The 19,198-nt window shown below is 37.2% G+C and overlaps 1 protein-coding gene across 7 annotated transcripts in view; it reads right to left on the bottom strand.

Annotated features, from left to right (window-relative positions):
• The window catches only part of UBE3A (ubiquitin protein ligase E3A), a 97,117-nt gene that overhangs the window by 18,317 nt on the left and 59,602 nt on the right, over positions 1 to 19,198 (bottom strand). For 6 of the 7 annotated variants that reach the window (XM_055417659.1, XM_055417658.1, XM_055417661.1 and 3 more), the window contains 2 exons: positions 12,880 to 13,184; positions 4,743 to 5,989 (listed from right to left, as the gene is read on the bottom strand). In XM_055417659.1, the coding sequence (XP_055273634.1) occupies positions 4,743 to 5,989; positions 12,880 to 13,184 (1,552 nt within the window). The remainder of the gene's footprint in view (positions 1 to 4,742; positions 5,990 to 12,879; positions 13,185 to 19,198) is intronic. The other variant, XM_055417666.2, reaches the window with a different exon arrangement.

Genomic DNA, 19,198 nt, shown 5'->3' with positions numbered 1-19,198 from the left:
TCATATCTGTGAGACCAGGAATCGTTAGTTCTACTTACAATCCTGCCATTAATTTCTGTAGGTGAGAATCTGAGTTTCATTTTCCTCATATGTAACACTAAGGAGTCTGACAAGTTTCACTGCTTTGAACTATTGGTTGGTGTGAGAATCTACATAGATCGACTTCATTCTCTTATTCTACTTAAAGGACATAAACCAAGCATATCTTCAACTAGAGTCAATCTTAAGAAACTATAATGGCCACTGCACTAAGCACAATACAGTGAATGTAGAAGATACAATCAAGCATACCGAAGGGTTACAGAGTAATCTTACTCCTAAAGGATTACCTAAAAGTAGGTCAGCTGACAAGTGAAGAATCGAGTTTTGTTTCAACAATAACTAAGGATGTCTATCAAGGAAAATGCTGGGGACTAGATTAGATAGTACCAGCAAAGTCAAAAGAAAAAAAACAAAAAATGGGTGAGTGATTTTTAGAAGAGATTAAGCATGATCTCCTGGCAGTCCAGTCATTTGTCCTCATCAACTTTAATCTTTTTTGGACTCTCCTATCCAATTCTACATCTCCTGTTCAGATGTGAGGTGGTTTGGGGCACCTTACCGATGATAATACTATCTCCTACAATACTCATACCCTCACTCAATCTCCTAACATAAAAGATAATTAAAAAAAAATTTTTAACATCCTCCTCCCTTGGAGATGCTCTAAGAAAAAATGACAAATTATGTAAAAGATAATTTAAAAGAGCACACAAATAGGCAAATGTTATTAGCAAAATACTGTAAATAACCTCATCACATTAGAACTGTTCTCATTCAAATTGAAAGCTGAGTTCTGAGTCTATCTACCACTGTATTGGGACTTCCCTAGTGGCCCAGTGGTAAAGAATCTGCCTGCAATGCAAGAGATGTTGGGTTCGATCATGGGTTAGGAAGATGCCCTGGAGAAGGAAATGATAACCCACTCCGTTCTTGTCTGGGAAATCCCACAGACTGTGGAGCCTGGCGGGCTACAGTCCATGTGGCCCCAGAAGAGTTAGACATGACTTGGCAACTAAACAACATCATCACTGTACTCTTTCCTAAGGAACAACAAAAAATAGTGAAAATAAGTTCCAGGAAGAAATATTCCACTAATTTAAGGGTGTAGGGGAAGTTCTTAAGCAATCCTGATGTCTATTTGTGGAAAGACAACTGATACACTATTATATTTCATTGATTCTTAAAATCTGCTTTTCTGTTTTTATACTTTTATGTATCTGAAATCAGGATATAAAATTTATAGCATCTCAAAACTAAACTGGCAGCATTTTTTCTTTTTAATGGTAATAACAGTGTGCCCTACAACCAGTGAATGATACGTTAAGTTTGATAAAAATACTGTAAACACTAATAATACTCCTATTGTCATCAAAAACATTCCTCTAAAAACCCCAGTTAGGGAACAATCTGCTACTTTGCTTTGAATTACATAGTACATGAAACCATTGAATACTATTTTTCTTTTAAAATAAAAAGTCTGTAATCAGTAAGTGAAGTTACTACCCCTACCTTCAAGTTAGTCAGTCTTACAAGTAATAACTGACAAATAAGATCCAACAGAAAACATACTCAAGACTGCCATGTATGTAGTAACTAATTTCCAGGCCTCATTTATAAACTGAGTAGACAGGTTTTAAGGCTTCTTTTAGCTCTTACAAGTCTAAGACCCTATAACCTTAATTATTCAATTATTAATATTGAACCCACCACAAAGTTTCTCATCTCTTCTTTTCCTGGCCGTACTCTGTAGTTCAAAATTGGCAGGTCGTGAGAAAGTGGTTGGGCTTCCAAGGTGGTGCTAGGAGTGGTAAAGTGTCTCCTGCCAGTGCAGGTGACACAAGAGACACGGGTTCGACTCCTGGGTCAGGAGGATTCCCCAGAGGGCATGGCAACCCACTCCAGTATTCTAGCCTGGAGAATCCCAGGGACAGAGGAGCCTGGCAAGCTACAGTCCATAGGGTCACAAAGAGTCAGACATGACTGAAGCAACTTAGCATATATGCACACAAGATAGTGATCAATAGGTTTATTTTGCTTATCAAATTGTGATATAAAAAGATGAGGCTTACAAAAGGCAAAGTACATCTTTGGGGAACGAGATGTTGAAAATCCATCAGTACTTTCTACAGTGTACCCTGAGAGGATCACCTTAACACTACTTATTGTTACATCAACTGCTATAAATGTTCCCTCAACATTTGCAGATTATCAATTTGACTTCCATGATCTATTTTGATGCTTTAAAAAACCAATCTTTTCACACTGTTACGAAAGATGGAAAGAAGGGAGGGAGAGAAGTGAGGAGCGGAAGAAAATGAGACTAAAATCTGTTTAATGTGTGCCCCTAAGCTCCTCAGCAGTCATGATTCATCTTTACGTCTCTACTGCTTAGCAAAGTGCCTCACACAAAGGGTTTCTGAAGTGGTAATATTCAAGTACAGATGTTACCCAGTGAACACGAATTACCTTTGATATAATAAGCCAAACATACGGAAAAACAAACAATTTGTCAGCATAATTTAAAAGTTCACAATTAACTTTACCCTAACACCTGCTGAAAGGAAGTTCTTATAAACCAAAATGGTTATTTGCTCAAAATTCTGGAGGATAACTTTTAGAATAAAATAATTATACAATAAGCACCTAAACTTTTGTAGGTTCTTAATCTTGCTTTACTGGGGTATTGGGGGAATGGGACAGGAGCAGAGGGAGAGGCAGGCTCTCAGAAATTTCTGAGAAGGCAGTTAGTAAGGCAGACAATTTTTTAAAACTCTGGATTGAGTCTTACACAGTTAATTTCAATGCTTTTAAAGGTCAAATATAGCTTTTGCTGGAAACAGATGAAAGGATCCCAAACCCCAAGAAGACAAAGATAAAATGTGTAGTTTAGAGATTGCTCTTCTGTTCTAACAATGGAAATTCACAGACAGACCTCAACATGCTTTCTATAAAACATCATCACTTCCTTATACAATATCCTACCGCTGCTCTGCTAAACTACAGAACATAAGTTGCTGGCTGCCTGAAGATCAGTTATTAAGTGTACTGCGTTATTAGTTATTTGTGTAGCTCAAAACTGCTGAAGTAAAGTGAAAAGGACACCAGAAAGCAGCGATGGTGATTACTTCAAGCAACCACTGCCGTCTCCTGTCTCTGGTGAAAAACTGCCCGAGTTTCTTAAATAACGTAGAACCTTCAACATTAGAAATGTATTTCGTATTAAACACACACACACAAACAGTAACAGAGAAGTACAGAATTCTGCACCTTTTAACTTTCCTAAGATGTCCAACAACTTTCCCCACTGATTTAGTTTTATAAATTCTCAGTTTTAGACAAATCTAATTCTAAAACTGAAGTACATTTTGAAATAAGTATCATTACTTTCTAGTTGTCTGTTCCATGGGCTCTTTTCCTTTATAAGTATATAAGACTGGCTATATCTTAATTTTAGTTGCCATTAAATTTTACTTGAAGTTGATGAAATACAACTAGCAATGCCAGGTATACCTAATATTATAAATACAACTACACTCTGTGATAAAGAACCCTCTGACAAATGTAAATGTTGGTACATGTGACTGGCAACTGGATTCTGTCTTCTGCTGCTGCTGCTGCTAAGTCACTTCAGTCGTGTCCGACTCTGTGTGACCCCATAGATGGAAGCCCACCAGGCTCCCCCATCCCTGGGATTCTCCAGGCAAGAACACTGGAGTGGGTTGCCATTTCCTTCTCCAATGTGTGAAAGTGAAAAGTGAAAGTGAAGTCGCTCAGTTGTGTCCGACCCTTAGCGACCCCATGGACTGCAGCCCACCAGGCTCCTCCATCCATGGGATTTTCCAAGCAAGAGTACTGGAGTGGCTTGCCATTGCCTTCTCCGGATTCTGTCTTCTAGCCAGGCTTATATTCTAATGAGGACACTAGATTTTTACTTTCTGTGGAGGTAAAGAATGAACAAAAAGCAACAATGTCTGAAAGAGGGTACATGTATTCTCAGTCTTCTCCCAGTTTAATCTCCCTAGATTGGAATGATGATACAGACACCATTAATTATAAGATTCCTGGAACAGTAGTTTTCCCACAAGTTCCAACCGACTCTAAGGCCCTGCATAGTCCGCATGTATGTTGAAGTGGGAGGAAACTCTCACAGCCCAGCAGTGCTTTACAGGGACACTCAGGGTGACCCAGGAGGGACGCTCACTAGCAGCGTGCTCCAACCTGCCTGGGTCACTTCATCAACCTCACGAGTTTTACACACTGGAAGTTTTAGACGCCACTTCTAGTTTACAGTGTGGTAGTGTCCTACCACTTCTCCCCATTGAGACTTAACATTCACACTCATTATCGGGTGTATCCCACAGCCCCTTGGCTCTATGCTTTAGAACATCCACTTCTCTTCTGAATGAAAAAACTTCGGGGGTTAGTTGTCAAGATATAGAAAATTTATTCTTTTTCAAAAAGAGAGTTACCATGATACAAGACAATCAATATTTTGTGGAACATTTATAAACTTGGACGGGGCAACAACAAAAGTACTTACAATAAAAAAGTCAATGTGTTCCTATACTATATAGTATTATATACATTCATCCACCTCCCCCAAAAGTCACTTATAAAACGAATTCACTGAACTGTATCACAGCATGCCCATCATTAGGTACTGGATCTAGTACTAATTTTTAAACAGTAGCCCAACTTACCCGGACAAGTGCATCATCTATGATATGGTCACGTCTGACTTTGAGTCTCAAATATGGATTCAACTGCTGTCCTTGAACTAAGCTGTAGAGAACAGTAATTCTTCGTTCACTGTACATGCGAATTCTATTGTCATAATATAATCCCAAATTCTTTGTGACAGCATTCAGTATAAACGGACATGTCATAAAAGAGAACTTGTTCTCTGTTTCTACTTTGAAAAAAGTATAATCTTTATCCATTTCTAGAACATCATTCAGTGGTTCATTAATAAACTCTTCAAAAGGGATAAGTGGTTTTCGACAATCCAGAGTTTTAACAGCAAGTTCAGTTTCCAGTGGGTCCACTCGAGGACCTTTCTTATTCCTTCTTTCTTCTCCCAATAACTCCTGAAGTGTCAATTCACTGGACTCAGGAAGGGGCTCTTCATCATCTTCTTCATTATGATTTGTGTCTACCTCCCCTCCTACTACATTTGCATAGTAAACCATTTTCAAGCACTTGGAAGCAGCAACAATAGCATCATCATCGTTCACTAGATTTCGATTGTTAAAGTCAGTGCTTATGACTTTGTATGTAATCAGCTGCTGAAATGTTTCCATCATTCTCCGAATCTGGTCTGCACTGTATTTAGACCACAGTCTGACCAGTTTTCCTTGGGCTGCAAGGGGTAGTTTGCTCATTGCTTTGCAAAATAGTGGCAAAGCCATTTCCAGATATTCAGGACTGTGGAGATTTCTATTCTCCATGACAATAATGAATAAATTCAGATAATTAGGATCTCGGGAGTATACATTGTGATACGTCAAGTCACATTCCACATTAGGTGACAAATACACAAGTGCATTGAGAAAAGCAGTTTCTATTTTTTCATTAGAAAGCAATCTGGTGTAGACCCTTCTAATAGCCTCAATATCCACAGACACATCATCAGGGCCTAACTTTTGTAAGTTGTTATCTCCTTGTGAGCTATCACTTATCCTCGAGGAAGATGCTTCTGAATCCTCCTCCATAGCTGCTGCGGAACATGCAGCCTTTTCCTTTTCGTCTTCATCTTTATCCTCGTCCTTTCCTTGAAGAGATTTCAGTTCTTCCTTGGTGTGTTGTTTGACTTTCCGAAAGCTTTGTACCAATGCTTCAGCACTAGAAAAAACTCTTCCAATAACACGAATTAAAGGGGAATAATCCTCTCTCTCTCTACATAATTCAAGAATTTCATACACCATCTCTTCGGTTAGGTAAGTCACATCTAGAAAATGAGGAGAAGAGAGAACATTTATTTTCATAACATACACACGTTTGCTTTAATAAATTCTAGTGAAAAACAAAATGGCCAAATATTTTACACTAAATACCACTTGTGATTTACAACTGTTTTTAAAAAGTTATCTTTAACAAACAAAACATGCTTATCTTTTTTCCCAATGTACTAGTAACAGCAGTACAACCTTACTCATTCTTTTATATTCTATATACATTATTAGACACAGCTTTTAATGAGCTCACTCTTTTCACAATGATGGCAAATATTAACATGCACCATTAACTATAAATATGAATCAAGGATATCATGTGGTGACTCATCACATTCCTCACTGTAGACCAGAAACAACAGTGTATTTCTGAGACGTTTCTCATTTCACTACTGTTTTCAAAAGACTTGGACTGAGGCCATGTTTTCAGAAAGGTTTCTTCAGAGTCTTCTTTTGGAAACAGCCCATGTCCTAAAACCAAACCAGTTACTTTCTGAGTCTTCCTTTAAAATTTGTTTTTTTTCACGGTGACCATTCTGTGGGTGACGGAGAATTAATATATCACTAACCATACACTCTGAAGTTGACAGATACTGCCATATGCAGCCAAGTAATAGGCTGGAATAAATCTTACACAGGAACAGGAAATAGTTACAGAGTAATTAAAAAATAGAGTGGGAAGAAGGCAACTTACAAGCAGACAAGAGAAACCACCACCACTGCTAAGTCGCTTCAGCCGTGTCCGACTCTGTGCAACCCCATGGATAGCAAGCAGCCCACCAGGCTCCTCCGTCCACAGGATTCTCCAGGCAAGAACACTGGAGTGGGTTGCCATTTCCTTCTCCAAACATACCACTGCTGCTGCTGCTGCTGCTAAGTCACTTCAGTCGTGTCCGACTCTGTGTGACCCCATAGATGGAAGCCCACCAGGCTCCCCCGTCCCTGGGATTCTCCAGGCAAGAACACTGGAGTGGGTTGCCATTTCCTTCTCCAATGTGTGAAAGTGAAGTCGCTCAGTCGTGTCCAACCCATAGCGACCCCACGGACTGCAGCCTACCAGGCTCCTCCATCCATGGGATTTTTTAGGATACCACTAGTAGTAGTCACCAAAATTTACTTCCTCTCCTTTCTGGGTTAGACACATTGTCCTTTCCCAGCTTTCTGAGGTAAGTGCTACTTTCAGGCCAAGGCTTTTCTCCTTCTGGCTAATGGGATGACACTCCTAGGATGGTTCTGAAAATCGTGTTGAGGATAACAGTTGCCAATAAAGCTCCATCTTTGAATGACTGTGTGAACCAGAACTCTGCCAATCCAGGATATTATGATTGTTGGATGAGCTAGAAATAAATTTCCACTGTTTGTAATAAGATAGCATTCTTTCTGGAGTTTACTTAATATTGCAGTCTAGCTGATTCTTACAAGAAGCCTTTCATTTCCCCCACCTTGACTTCAGAGTCTTTAAAATACAAGTAATGACCATCTCCCCTAAACTGATGTTACCATTGTTTTTTCAGCTTGTAATATTTAAATCCATGGGAGTTTATTAACATTTTCTATTATATCCATTCTTCCCTATAAAGAAATAATATCCTAAGTCAAAAATAACAGGAGGTCATGAAAGGCCAGACTGAATTCAACTTACTACACATTTTCACAATTACAATAATGCAACAAGGTGAAATTCTAATGAAATCACAGAAGAAATAAAAAAGAGAACAATTCAAGGATTTTTTGAGATAAAATTTCTGGAGCAATGGATTGTTAGAGACATGAAAAAGTTTGCTGCAGTTTGCTGGAATTCATTTTACTTCCCTCTCATATCTGTCTTTAAATAATGTGGTTTAGGCCTACTTACCAGCTTTTGCTATTAAGACTTTTTAATATCTGCCATTATCCTCTTTCAGAAAAACCAGACAACCCTATGACTTTTGTTATCTTTAATGACAAAATTTATATCTATATGTATATTCCCTTGAGAGGAACAGAGTAAATATGGAGGCTATGGAACGCATGAGTGCCACTGTATGAGATACATTAGAAAAAGAAAACCTCCATGTGTTCCTTCTCTCACGCTTTTCTTACTCATGAAAAAAATACAAGCCCACACACAAAAATGAATCTTAACACACTATTTTCTAAAACTCCGAATTCTCATCTTACTCAAATGTTGATTTATTTTGTGCAAATTAATCTGAGCTTTTATAGTGCTTGACCTCTTTTCAAAGAAGGTACTGAGTGACTGAAGTGGAAAACAATGTAAAACATTCAAATTCAAAAAGCAGTAAACCCCAATGCTTGGGAACATCATACAATACGCAATGTGTTGACTTAACACCTCATATATCATAAAACTCCCATGAAATTCAACTAAGGAAAAAAAAAAAACAACTTTAAAATTAACTATAACGCACTCATTCCATGATCGATTATCTACTTAAAAAAAAAATCAGAAAAATCCACCCTATTATCTGAAATAAGCCTATATAATTACAAATTTTCACTACCAAAGCTGAGAAATATGCCTCAGTAACAGTACTTTTTCTGTTATGACTTGCATGAATATCAGATAGTGTGTGCTCAGTTGTGTCTGACTCTTTGCGATCCCATGGGCTATAGGCCATCAGCCTCTGTCCATGGAATTTTCCAGGTAAGAAAACTGGAGTGGTTTGCCATTTCCTACTCCAGAAGTTCTCCCTGACCCAGGGATCGAACCCACATCTCCTGCATTGGCAGGCAGATGCTTTACTACTGTGCCACTGGGAAAGCCCCAAGATATGAAAGAAAATGTTTTAACAATTTTAGTCAACAATTTATTGCACATTAGAAGTACTTCAATAAAATAAAACTTCAATAACAACAAATTATGGGATACAATAATAAAATAAGTGTATTTTAAATGAAAGTACATAAGCAAAAGTGTTTCAATGCTATGGTCAAATAACTACATTAAATAAAAGAAGTGAGTGCAAATAGCCTTTACAACAGTAGAAAACCATATTTCACTTTACAAATCAATAGCAAAGAGAAGAATAAATACTCTGGGCAAAGATAATTAAAAAATCTGAAAGTTCCATGTATTTGTGTGTGTATATTCTCATCCTTAATTATTATTAAACATGTCTGGCATTACTCAAAGTACTCAAATGTTTGACAGGTAAGAGTAACCAATAACTAAAAGGGTATGAAATATTTAATGACCAAACACAATATCTCATTCTAAACTAGCAGAAGAAGGTCTATGTTCAATGCTGGCTAATACCCCAAGAATTTTGTGTCCTGAGCCATATCAATTTAGTTTGCATGGCTATATTAACTTACATTCTCTACTGTAATTACCTCTTAACTACAAATAAAGGACTAAAACCACATCATATCTGAAATGTGATCCTCTGAAACTGCTCTCTTCCCTCCAGCTATCTAATACATCTGGGCAGACACTTTATGCTGGCTAAATCCAAATTCATCTACCAATCTTCATCATGACATGCCATTATGAAAGAAACTGCAAAAACTAAACACTAGTATTCCAATCCTCACTTGCACTTGGGGGACTGATTTATGAAACAGGTCTGCAGACCTAAGTGGAAGTCTGTCAGTAGAGTTCTGAGGGTCTGTTTTCCTGATAAATGAGACAAACATGGCTAATTCACATTTTGAGTAGAAAAAAAAATCATTTATTTTTTATTAGTAGATAACATAAGCTAACTAGTATCACCATTTCAAATTATGAAAACAAAAACTACAGAGGTATCGACACATCATAAAAACTGTTCTTTAACAAATTTTTTTCAAAAATGTGCTGTGCTCAGTCGTGTCTAACTTTTTGGGACCCATGGACAGTAGCCCATCAAGCTCCTCTGTTCATGAAACTTTGCAGGCAAATACTGGAATGGATTGCCATTTCCTACTCCAGAGGATCTTCTGACCCAGGGATCCAACCCATGTCTCTTAAGTCTCCTGCATTGGCAGGCAGATACTCTACCACTGCACCACCTGGGAGCATTTCAAGACCACTTTTCATATTGGCTAGTAAAAATTACCAACTGTGGAAGAAATAAAAACGGAGCACTCCAAATAGTTTTCGTAATTTTGAATAAATTATTCAGATATGTTTATAGGAAAGAGAACAAGTGATATATTTTGTCTATTAACTTAAAGAGGATATATTGGTAAAACAATGTTACTGATAAAAATCTTAATCTATCCCTTTAATCAAAAGAATGACAGCTTTGTCATCGAATACTTACGCAGAGGATAATTTGAGTCATGCAGATAATCATTGTCACTATGACAAATGGACCCTTGTACTGTACAACATATAAAATTCCTTAATACGATTCTTACCTCTACTTTTGTATTTGCTTTAGAGTAAAAGACATTTTAAAATGCAAATGATAAGTGAATGAATAGCTTCCAAATGCTGAACCACCAAAATACCAGATTTTATCACACCACAAATCTAATCTTTGGTCCTTGATACCAGACTGGCAACACATTCTTTTACAGCCACAATTCTTGAAGAACAAATCCTTAGGTTAGTTCTGTGAAAAACACATTGGCATCTTCTTCTAAACTTCAATAATCTCTTCCTGGAAAGTGTGAAACTGCTAACTGGAGCGTATTTCCCATTATTTTAATGGGAAAAAAACTACAACATGTTCTTTTAAGATAATGCAAAAAAATCCTAACTTCTTAATATGCAACCAATACATGGCAAGTAGCTATTATAAATAACTATCCAGTTAGGACATAGGACACTGTGCTTCCTAATCATCAAATCATAAAGTTGTTAACACTTTGCATGCCATAAACACAGCTGATGTTATGGACAGCAATGTTCTAGACCCACACACCCTTTTGTTGACATGTCATGCTCTTCAGAACATCTTCAAGTGTTTCTGACATTTACTAATTCTACATAAAAAGTACCAATATTTTATCCACATAGTGTTTTGCTTAAAATGTTAAGCTGAATCTTTCAGACATAAGTATAAATTAGCTAAAAAGACACTGCATTTTGAGATATAAACATTCATGACATTTGGGTCTCAATAAAATGAGGCATTCTACTGAGAAAACAATAGACATTTTTGTATGATATACCTATATATATTATGATATATGTATATTTAAATAATACTCTTAATCGACACCATTTTACACTTAAATTCTCATGCAAAATCAGAGTTTAGGGCAGACTATTCAGTCAGTACCCAAAACTGAAACTAGAGCCAGCAAATACAATTAACACTCAAAAGTACTAGTGGTGTTGACACAACCATGATTCCTGGTAGAAACATACGACAGTGAATACAGGTGCTGCCAGAAGAGCGGGTGGGAGAAGAGTGCTGCAAACTGGGAGAACAAACTGCTGACTTACACAGATATGAGCTTCAACAGTACACCAAGACTGGGAAAGTAAGCACCTCTAAGATAAAGCACATAGCCAAAAAGAAGATGGGCACACCCATCCTGTATTATAACCCCCAACGGCTTGCTGCATTCAATTGTGACACCACACCCTACATTCACAGTAACTGCTGTTCTCGTGATACACACTACTGGGAAAATGCACACAATGTTGTGGTGGTTCAATCGCTCAGTCGTGTCTGACTCTTGCAACCCCACAGACTGTAACCCGCCAGGCTGCTCTGTCCATGGGATTCTCCAGTCAAGAATACTGGAGTGGGTAGCCATTTCCTTCTCCAGGGGATCTTCCCCACCCAGGAATCAAATCCAGGTCTCCTGCATCGCAGGCAGATTCTTTACTGACTGAGCTATGCGGGAAGCCCTACTTTTACATTATACATATTAACAACATTCCCTTATTTATCTAAGGTGTGTGCTAATTCATAGAAAGAAACATTCACACAATAAAGTTGTATAAAGTTATAAGAACTGCTTTATTGTGGAAATGAGTAGAAGCTATAACACAACTACATTTCACTAATTAAACTTGATTCAAATGACGTTACTGAAAACTTTATAGAGATTTAACTTATATATATCCTAAACAAAAAGCTTCCTCTTTTATAACAGAATTACCTCTGGGCAGGGCTGTGATTCATTCAGAAATTCATTTAGCTTGTTTCTAATACTGATTTGCCTTCACTGGGAGAAAGCAAGCTTGGGTGATTAAAAGAAAAAAAATAATTAACAGTTTTGGAATACAGGATTATTTAGACAGCAAAGTAAGGCTTGGGTGGAGTCTACCATTGTTAGGTAATGATTCTTGGCAGTATGAGTGTGCTAAATGCCTGGGAGAAGGTGAGCACGATACAGAAAGAATAAATTAGAAGGAAAACATTCTTCTTCAGGTGATTATTACAACATCTGCTGTGTCTTCAGAAACAGAAATTCCTCTTTCTGCTTCATCTGCGATATAGTGCTCAGGTTCCAAAACGCATTCCAGATATGTAGGCCAGCTATTCTGACAGCTAACTGACTTCATGGCCCAGTTTATGTGACTGACTACTATGTAATACATTTTTCCTGCTGCTGCTGCTAAGTCACTTCAGTCGTGTCCGACTCTGTGCGACCCCATAGACAGCAGCCAACTAGGCTCCTCCGTCCCTGGGATTCTCCAGGCAGGAACACTGGAGTGGGTTGCCATTTCCTTCCAGTGGGAAACATTTAACACTTCTAATCAATCCATTAAGAAAGGAACTTCTGGAAACATAATCTACTTCTAATTAGAGACCATAAGAATAGTGAAAGAGTTAAGTCATTAACTCAATTATTATTTAGTTCTGCCCTTTTCCACATAAAAATCAATTCCACTGTAAACATGTCCTAAGCAAACGACAACAGCAACACCTCAAACGTGTTGAAAATCTCTAAACTGGTTTTCAGTCAAAAATTCTCAATTAAAAATAGAACAACTTACCTTTAAAATCATCTCTTGCTCCTTGCCCGTCCTTCTTGTTCATTTTTATGTCAGAGCAGTTGTTAGAGGCACCTTTAGAGTTTTCAAGGTAAGCTGAGCTTGCTCCTTTCTTGGAGGGATGAGGATCACAGAGTTTTGCATTAATCTTATAAAGCTCGAGGGCTTTAATAGCTGCTGCATTGTTATCCATACGACGAAAAGTTGGACAGGAAGCACAAAACTCATTCGTGCAGGCCTCATTTCCACAGCCCTCAGTTAACTGGTGGTAGTAGCGTTCTATTAGATGTTTTGCAGCTGCTCGCTTCCTGTACCAGACATTCAAACAATAAGCACAGTGATTAGTACAGCTCTCAGGTACAAAGCTCAACAGATCATCAGCAAGGCAAAAGTTAGTCAAGCACTGAAGTAATAAACTTGCATATTAAGATAAAGTATAGAAAATGGAGATACACTACTTACACAAAACCTTTAACTGGAGAAATATTTGATAGCTATTTCCTAAAACCTATGAATATCAATGCTTGGCAAAATACTGTTTTCACAGAATGTGCTTTCCTTTGGCATGGTGAGAGGGGCTTGTTTGATGTGTTTTAATTGTTTAGCACAACAGTTGAAAAGTTTTGTGGCTAAGAATTTTAGTATTTTATCACTTTAAAATTAACACTAAGAAAATGAAGAGTCTAAAGTACCATTGCAGCTTTCTTTTATATAATCCCCATTTTTGTTTCAACAGTCTGTAAATACTTGGTTGATAGTTAACACAGAACTTCTATGTGGAACAACCCCCCACCCCCACCTTTCACTATACAAATTTAAAGATATTTATAAATAAAATATTCAAAGCTTGTATTATACTGCAAGAAAGTGGCTCAAAACATACTACCCTGAACCCAAAAGGTGTCATTAAACCTTCCTCATTAATACCATGGTACCATTAATACCATTAACACTTCATTAATACCATGCCATGAGAATATCAAATATTTTAAATTCTCTTTAGAGCAAAATCTTATATCCCTCTTACTTTGTGAGCTTAATGTATGTGAATTAATGTTTCATTATTGTTGTTCCAGAAGACCTAGCAAGGTCAGTGAAAGTGAAAGTGTTAGTCCCTTAGTCACGTCCGACTCTTTGCAACTTATAGACTCGTTGCAGGCTGCACAACCGACTCATTGGAAAAGACCCTAATGCTTGGAAAGATTGAAGGCAGGAGGAGAAGGGGACGACAGAGGATGAGATGGTCAGATGGCATCACCAACTCGACAGACGTGAGTTTGAGCAAGCTCCGGGAACTGGTGATGGACAGGGAGGCCTGGCATGCTGCAGTCCATGGAGTCACCAAGAGTTGGACCCGACTGAGCAACTGAACTGAACTGAACTGAGACTGTAGCCCACCAGGCTCCTCTGTCCATGGAATTCTCCAGGCAAGAAAACTGGAGTGGGTTGCATTTCCTTCTCCAGGGGATATTTCCGATCGAGGGATTTAACCTGGGTCTCCTGTATTACAGGCACTCTTTACCATTTGAGCCACCCAGGGAAGCCCAGCAAGAATAGTGAAGAAGGGGTTATTTCATCAAGTAAGAAGCTGGATTAGATTTCTATCTTTACGGTTTATTCAAATCTTAAGATCTATATACTTCTACTACTATTGATGTTATGAGATGACCATAACTTTGAGCAGTCTACTGGATTTAAAAACCATAATTCACAGCTATCTATTTCTTTTGGTTCCAAATATATATGTAGGAATAAAAACATCAAATAATCTAACTAGAAAAAATAATTTACCTAATTTAATTCTTAAGACGTTCTTACAATTATCTCACAAACATGTAGGACTAAATGGCAAACAGTATTAGAGTTTACATCTTGTTAATCATGAGATACATCTTGTTAATCATTAGAAACGGAACAACTCATAAGACAAATAAGGGACACATTAGTAAGTTCAATTTTGTCTCAAAAGTAGGACTTTGTCTCTAAACTATCAAGGTAAGTGACAAGCAGTAATACACACATTCAATTCATTCTGCCACGCTGTTTTTCAAATGTTCCATGCAAATTTACCACTCACTACATGCAAATAGAGGAAAAAAGAAAAACCCACAAAATGCTCTTAAAAACTGCATGAACATGACTTGAGATATCCTATTATATGCAGTTACAAATAACTCCACTCCTGAAAATTAAAATATATTATTCCAAATATATCACTGTGCAAAATATTAAAGTGACAACATGTAAAGAGAAATAAAGGATCTATAAGATTTATGTCACACATTGCTGCTTCTTCAAAAATGCAATAGCTTTCCCTAGTGAGAATATAAATAAATATACATTTTCTTTCTGGAGGAAAACAATTAACATGCATCATAAGTCTTCAAAATGAATATGAGGATCAACCATATGAACCAAAGATCCCATTTTTGGTGAAATAGGACAGTTTTGCAAAATACGATGTTTCTATAAAGCCTGAAAAAACTGACATACCATAAAAATAGGAGATTACTAAAAGGAACTGATAACCATCCACACAATGGAATAAATAAAAATTATCAAGATCTGAATTTAAAATAGATCATTAATTGATCTTTTAATTGTAAAAGTCAGTTACAAAGTACTGTCATAATTAGCCTTTTTTATTTCAAAGTGTTAACAGCCATTTCTCTGAATGTGATTGGATGGGTTTTTTAAATTATTCTATCATGTTGCTTGTAAGTAATTTTTTCTATAACAATATTTCATTAAAATTAATGAACATGAAAGGGGAAATGTTAGTGGTTTTAAAACTTCATATATGTAATTTGAATGGCTTCCAGGTTTACTAAATTATCAATATGATTTTTTAAAGATTAGTTTCAAAGTTCAAAATACCAAAAATAATTTAGCTATTTTTAATAAGAATGTCAGGTTTTGTCCTTTAAAAAAACAAAAGTCACATACATAGTGCTTTTAAATGCAATGCATAAACAATTATGAACACTAAAAATAGAACAAGACTGAGAAATCAGAAAACTGGCTTTAAGTCTCAAAGTAGCTGTACTATCGGGCCTCAGTTTCCAATCTTTAAAGGCTCCTTTCAGTTTTAAATCTTTAACAGGGAGGTGAGCAAAGTACTAGCATTTATTGAACAGCTGGTAACATACTGGACACACTACAGGCACTATGACACAGGTTATCTCATCTGAGTTCCATGACTCTGAGGGTATCATCAGTCTACAGCCAAAAAGGGACACAGAGTCAAATCATGTATCCAAGGTCACACAAAGTTAACTGCAGAACTTGGATAAAAACAGGAATCCAGAGGCCTTCCAGGTTCAGAGTCTAAGTCTACTATACTGACTTACAGAAGGTGATACATTTCAATTCCAATTCTTAATAATAATAGTACTAAAAAACTTTTATGGAAAAAAAAATCCCATAAATAGTATGTAACTGAAAAAAGTAAAATGCATTCTGAAAAATCATAATTTGAATCACATATTTATGGAATATCTGGCATCACACAAGAACACAAGCTTCTTGAGGAACAGGTAGCACTCCATTCGACAAAGTAAACATATCTATTTTTTGAAGACCTACATGTTAGGCATTTTACAGATACTCTCACTGTGGAAGACAGCAAACCCTGTAAAGTTAAAAGCTCACACTCAGGCCAGACTGTCCAAGTTCACATGCTGGCTCTGCCACTTAATAACTATGTGACCAAGAATAAGTTTACTTAAACCTCCTGTGTCTGTTTCCTCGTCTTAAAAATGATGGTATATAGGATTATTATGTCTGTGAGAGAACTGAATGAGTTACTATAAACAGTCCTTAGAACACTGCAGAGCACACAGTAAGCACAACACATTAGCCACTGTTATTGTTATCATTGTTACTACCATCCCAAACGTCTATATTATGCTCAGAAGAGCACATAACTAGCCACACATCTTATAAGAGATCTGAACCCAGGTTTGACTCCAAACCTTGGGCCTTTAATACCATTAAGAATAGATTTAAGAGTAGGTCCCTCTATTTGATCCGCTTCTCTGCACCAAGACTTAGAAATAGCAGCTAGACTGATGAGACAAGACTGAAAGGCCAAGCCAGAAGCTCCATGTTATCAGTGGGATCAACCATACCAAGCATTTTTCCTCTTCCCTCACTTCACTGACACCTGGAATTACCTGCACACAATTCTGTATCCCCATCTAACTAAGAGCATATAAAAAAATGTGTATGCTAATAATGACATTTTGGTAAATAACCTGTACAAGATTAATCCCTATACACTAAGAGTTACCAATTCAAAGATCATGGACCAAATTTGTCATCTGTTTTTTCAAAAGCTTTGTAGGCTAAGAATTGTTCTTAAATTTTAAATCGTTGAGGAAGTCAGTTAAAAAAATAACGTCTTGTGACATGTAAAAATTACATGAATTTCAAATTTTAGCACCCACGAAGTCTTACTTAGAACATAACCACGCTCATTCATTTACATGTTGTCTACTGCTGTTTTCATACTAAAGCAGCACAGTTGAGTAGTTTTCAGAGATGGTACAGTCTAGCCTGCAGAGCCTAAAATAAATACCGCCAGGCCGTGACAGAAACAATTTCCCAACACTTAATTTAGAGACTGTGCCCTCCAGTGATGCTTCCATCCAATCATGTGGCCTCCTCACTCTTTTCAATCAGCAAATCAGTGCAATAAAATGCATAACTCCCTCAAATGTGAAGAAAGAAGGGAGGGAGGAAAGGAAAGGTAAAGAAGGGACAAGGAGATAGAAAGAGGAGGAAGAAAATGAGAAAACAGGAAAGATATGAAGAAAAGTCTTTTCCCTACTGGTCCCTTCAGTGATATCTTATGGGTCATTCAAAACTATCCCAAGATGGGTTCTGGCTTACTTTCTATACTTTCCTTACATCTTACTTTTATTCTATGCAAAAAACTAACCAAGTACTTTAAAACATACTGACTTTTTATAAAAGGTACTTTTTCTTATCAAATCCTGTGAAACCATCTAGTGAGAGTGCTCTCAATGCTCTTGACTCTTGACCTTACTTACACATTTAAAACAAACAGTCCTTTCCACTGACTTATTTTATTTCTTTCTATGAATCAGTAAGACAGTCCTACAAGTAAATGTTCTATGGAATAAATCATATGTGGAGGGCAAGTTACTCTAGAAAACTTGGCAGAAATCTTTTTAAGAATGGTTTCACCTTCAGGGAAAGGGATGTCAGTGACTTTAAAATGTACGGGGATAAAAAAGATGGATTGATGAATAAAAGTAGAAGGGTAGATATGTGACAAAGCAATGTAAACAATAAAAGCAGAATCTAGATGACAAAAGAGATGAAAAAAATCTAGTAGAGGTGATGAAATTCCAGCTGAGTTACTTCAAATCCTAAAAGATGATGCTGTGAAAGTGCTGCACTCAATATGCCAGCAAATTTGAAAAACTCAGCAGTGGCCACAGGACTGTAAAAGGTCTGTTTCCATTCCAAATTGCAAAGGAAGGCAAAGCCAAAGAATGTTCAAACTACCACACAACTGCACTAATCTCACATGCTAGCAAAGCAGTGCTCAAAATTCTCCAAGCAAGGCTTCAACAGTTCATGAACCAAGAACCTGCAGATGTTCAAGCTGGATTTAGAAAGCCAGAGGAACCAGAGATCGATCCAACTGCTAACATCTGTTGGATCACAGAAAAAGCAACAGAGTTCCAGAAAAACATCTGCTTCACTGACTATGCTAAAGTCTTTGACTATGTGGGTCACAGCAAACTTTGGAAAATTCTTCAAGAGATGGGAATACCAGACCACCTGACCTGCCTCCTGAGAAACCTGCATGCAGATCAGGAAGCAACAGTTAGAACCAGACACAGAACAATGAAATGGTTACAAACAGGCAAAGAAGTACATCAAGACTGTATATTGTTACCCTGTTTATTTAATTTATATGCAGAGTACATCATGCGAAATGCTGGGCTGGATGAAACACAAGCTGGAACCAAGACTGCAGGGAGAAATATCAATAACCTCAGGTAATCAGATGACACCACCCTTATGGCAGAAAGTGAAGAACTAAAGGGCCTCTTGATGAAAGTGAAAGAGGAGAGTGAAAAAGCTGGCTTAAATCTCAACATTCAAAACACTAAGATCATGGCGTCTGGTTCCATAACTTCATGGCAAATAGACAGGGAAACAGTGGCTGACTTTATTTTTCTGGGCTCCAAATTCACTGCAGATGGTGACTGCGGCCATGAAATTAAAAGACTTGGAAGGAAAGTTATGACCAACCTAGACAGCATATTAAAAAGCAAAGACATTA

The sequence above is a fragment of the Moschus berezovskii genome, chromosome 21, assembly GCF_049115385.1.
Source record: "Moschus berezovskii isolate FMDL1 chromosome 21, NW_MosBer_1.0, whole genome shotgun sequence".
In the NCBI taxonomy this organism is placed as follows: Eukaryota; Metazoa; Chordata; class Mammalia; order Artiodactyla; family Moschidae; genus Moschus; species Moschus berezovskii.
The sequence above is the reverse complement of the archived record's forward strand: the minus strand, read 5'-3'. Positions and strand labels throughout refer to the sequence as shown.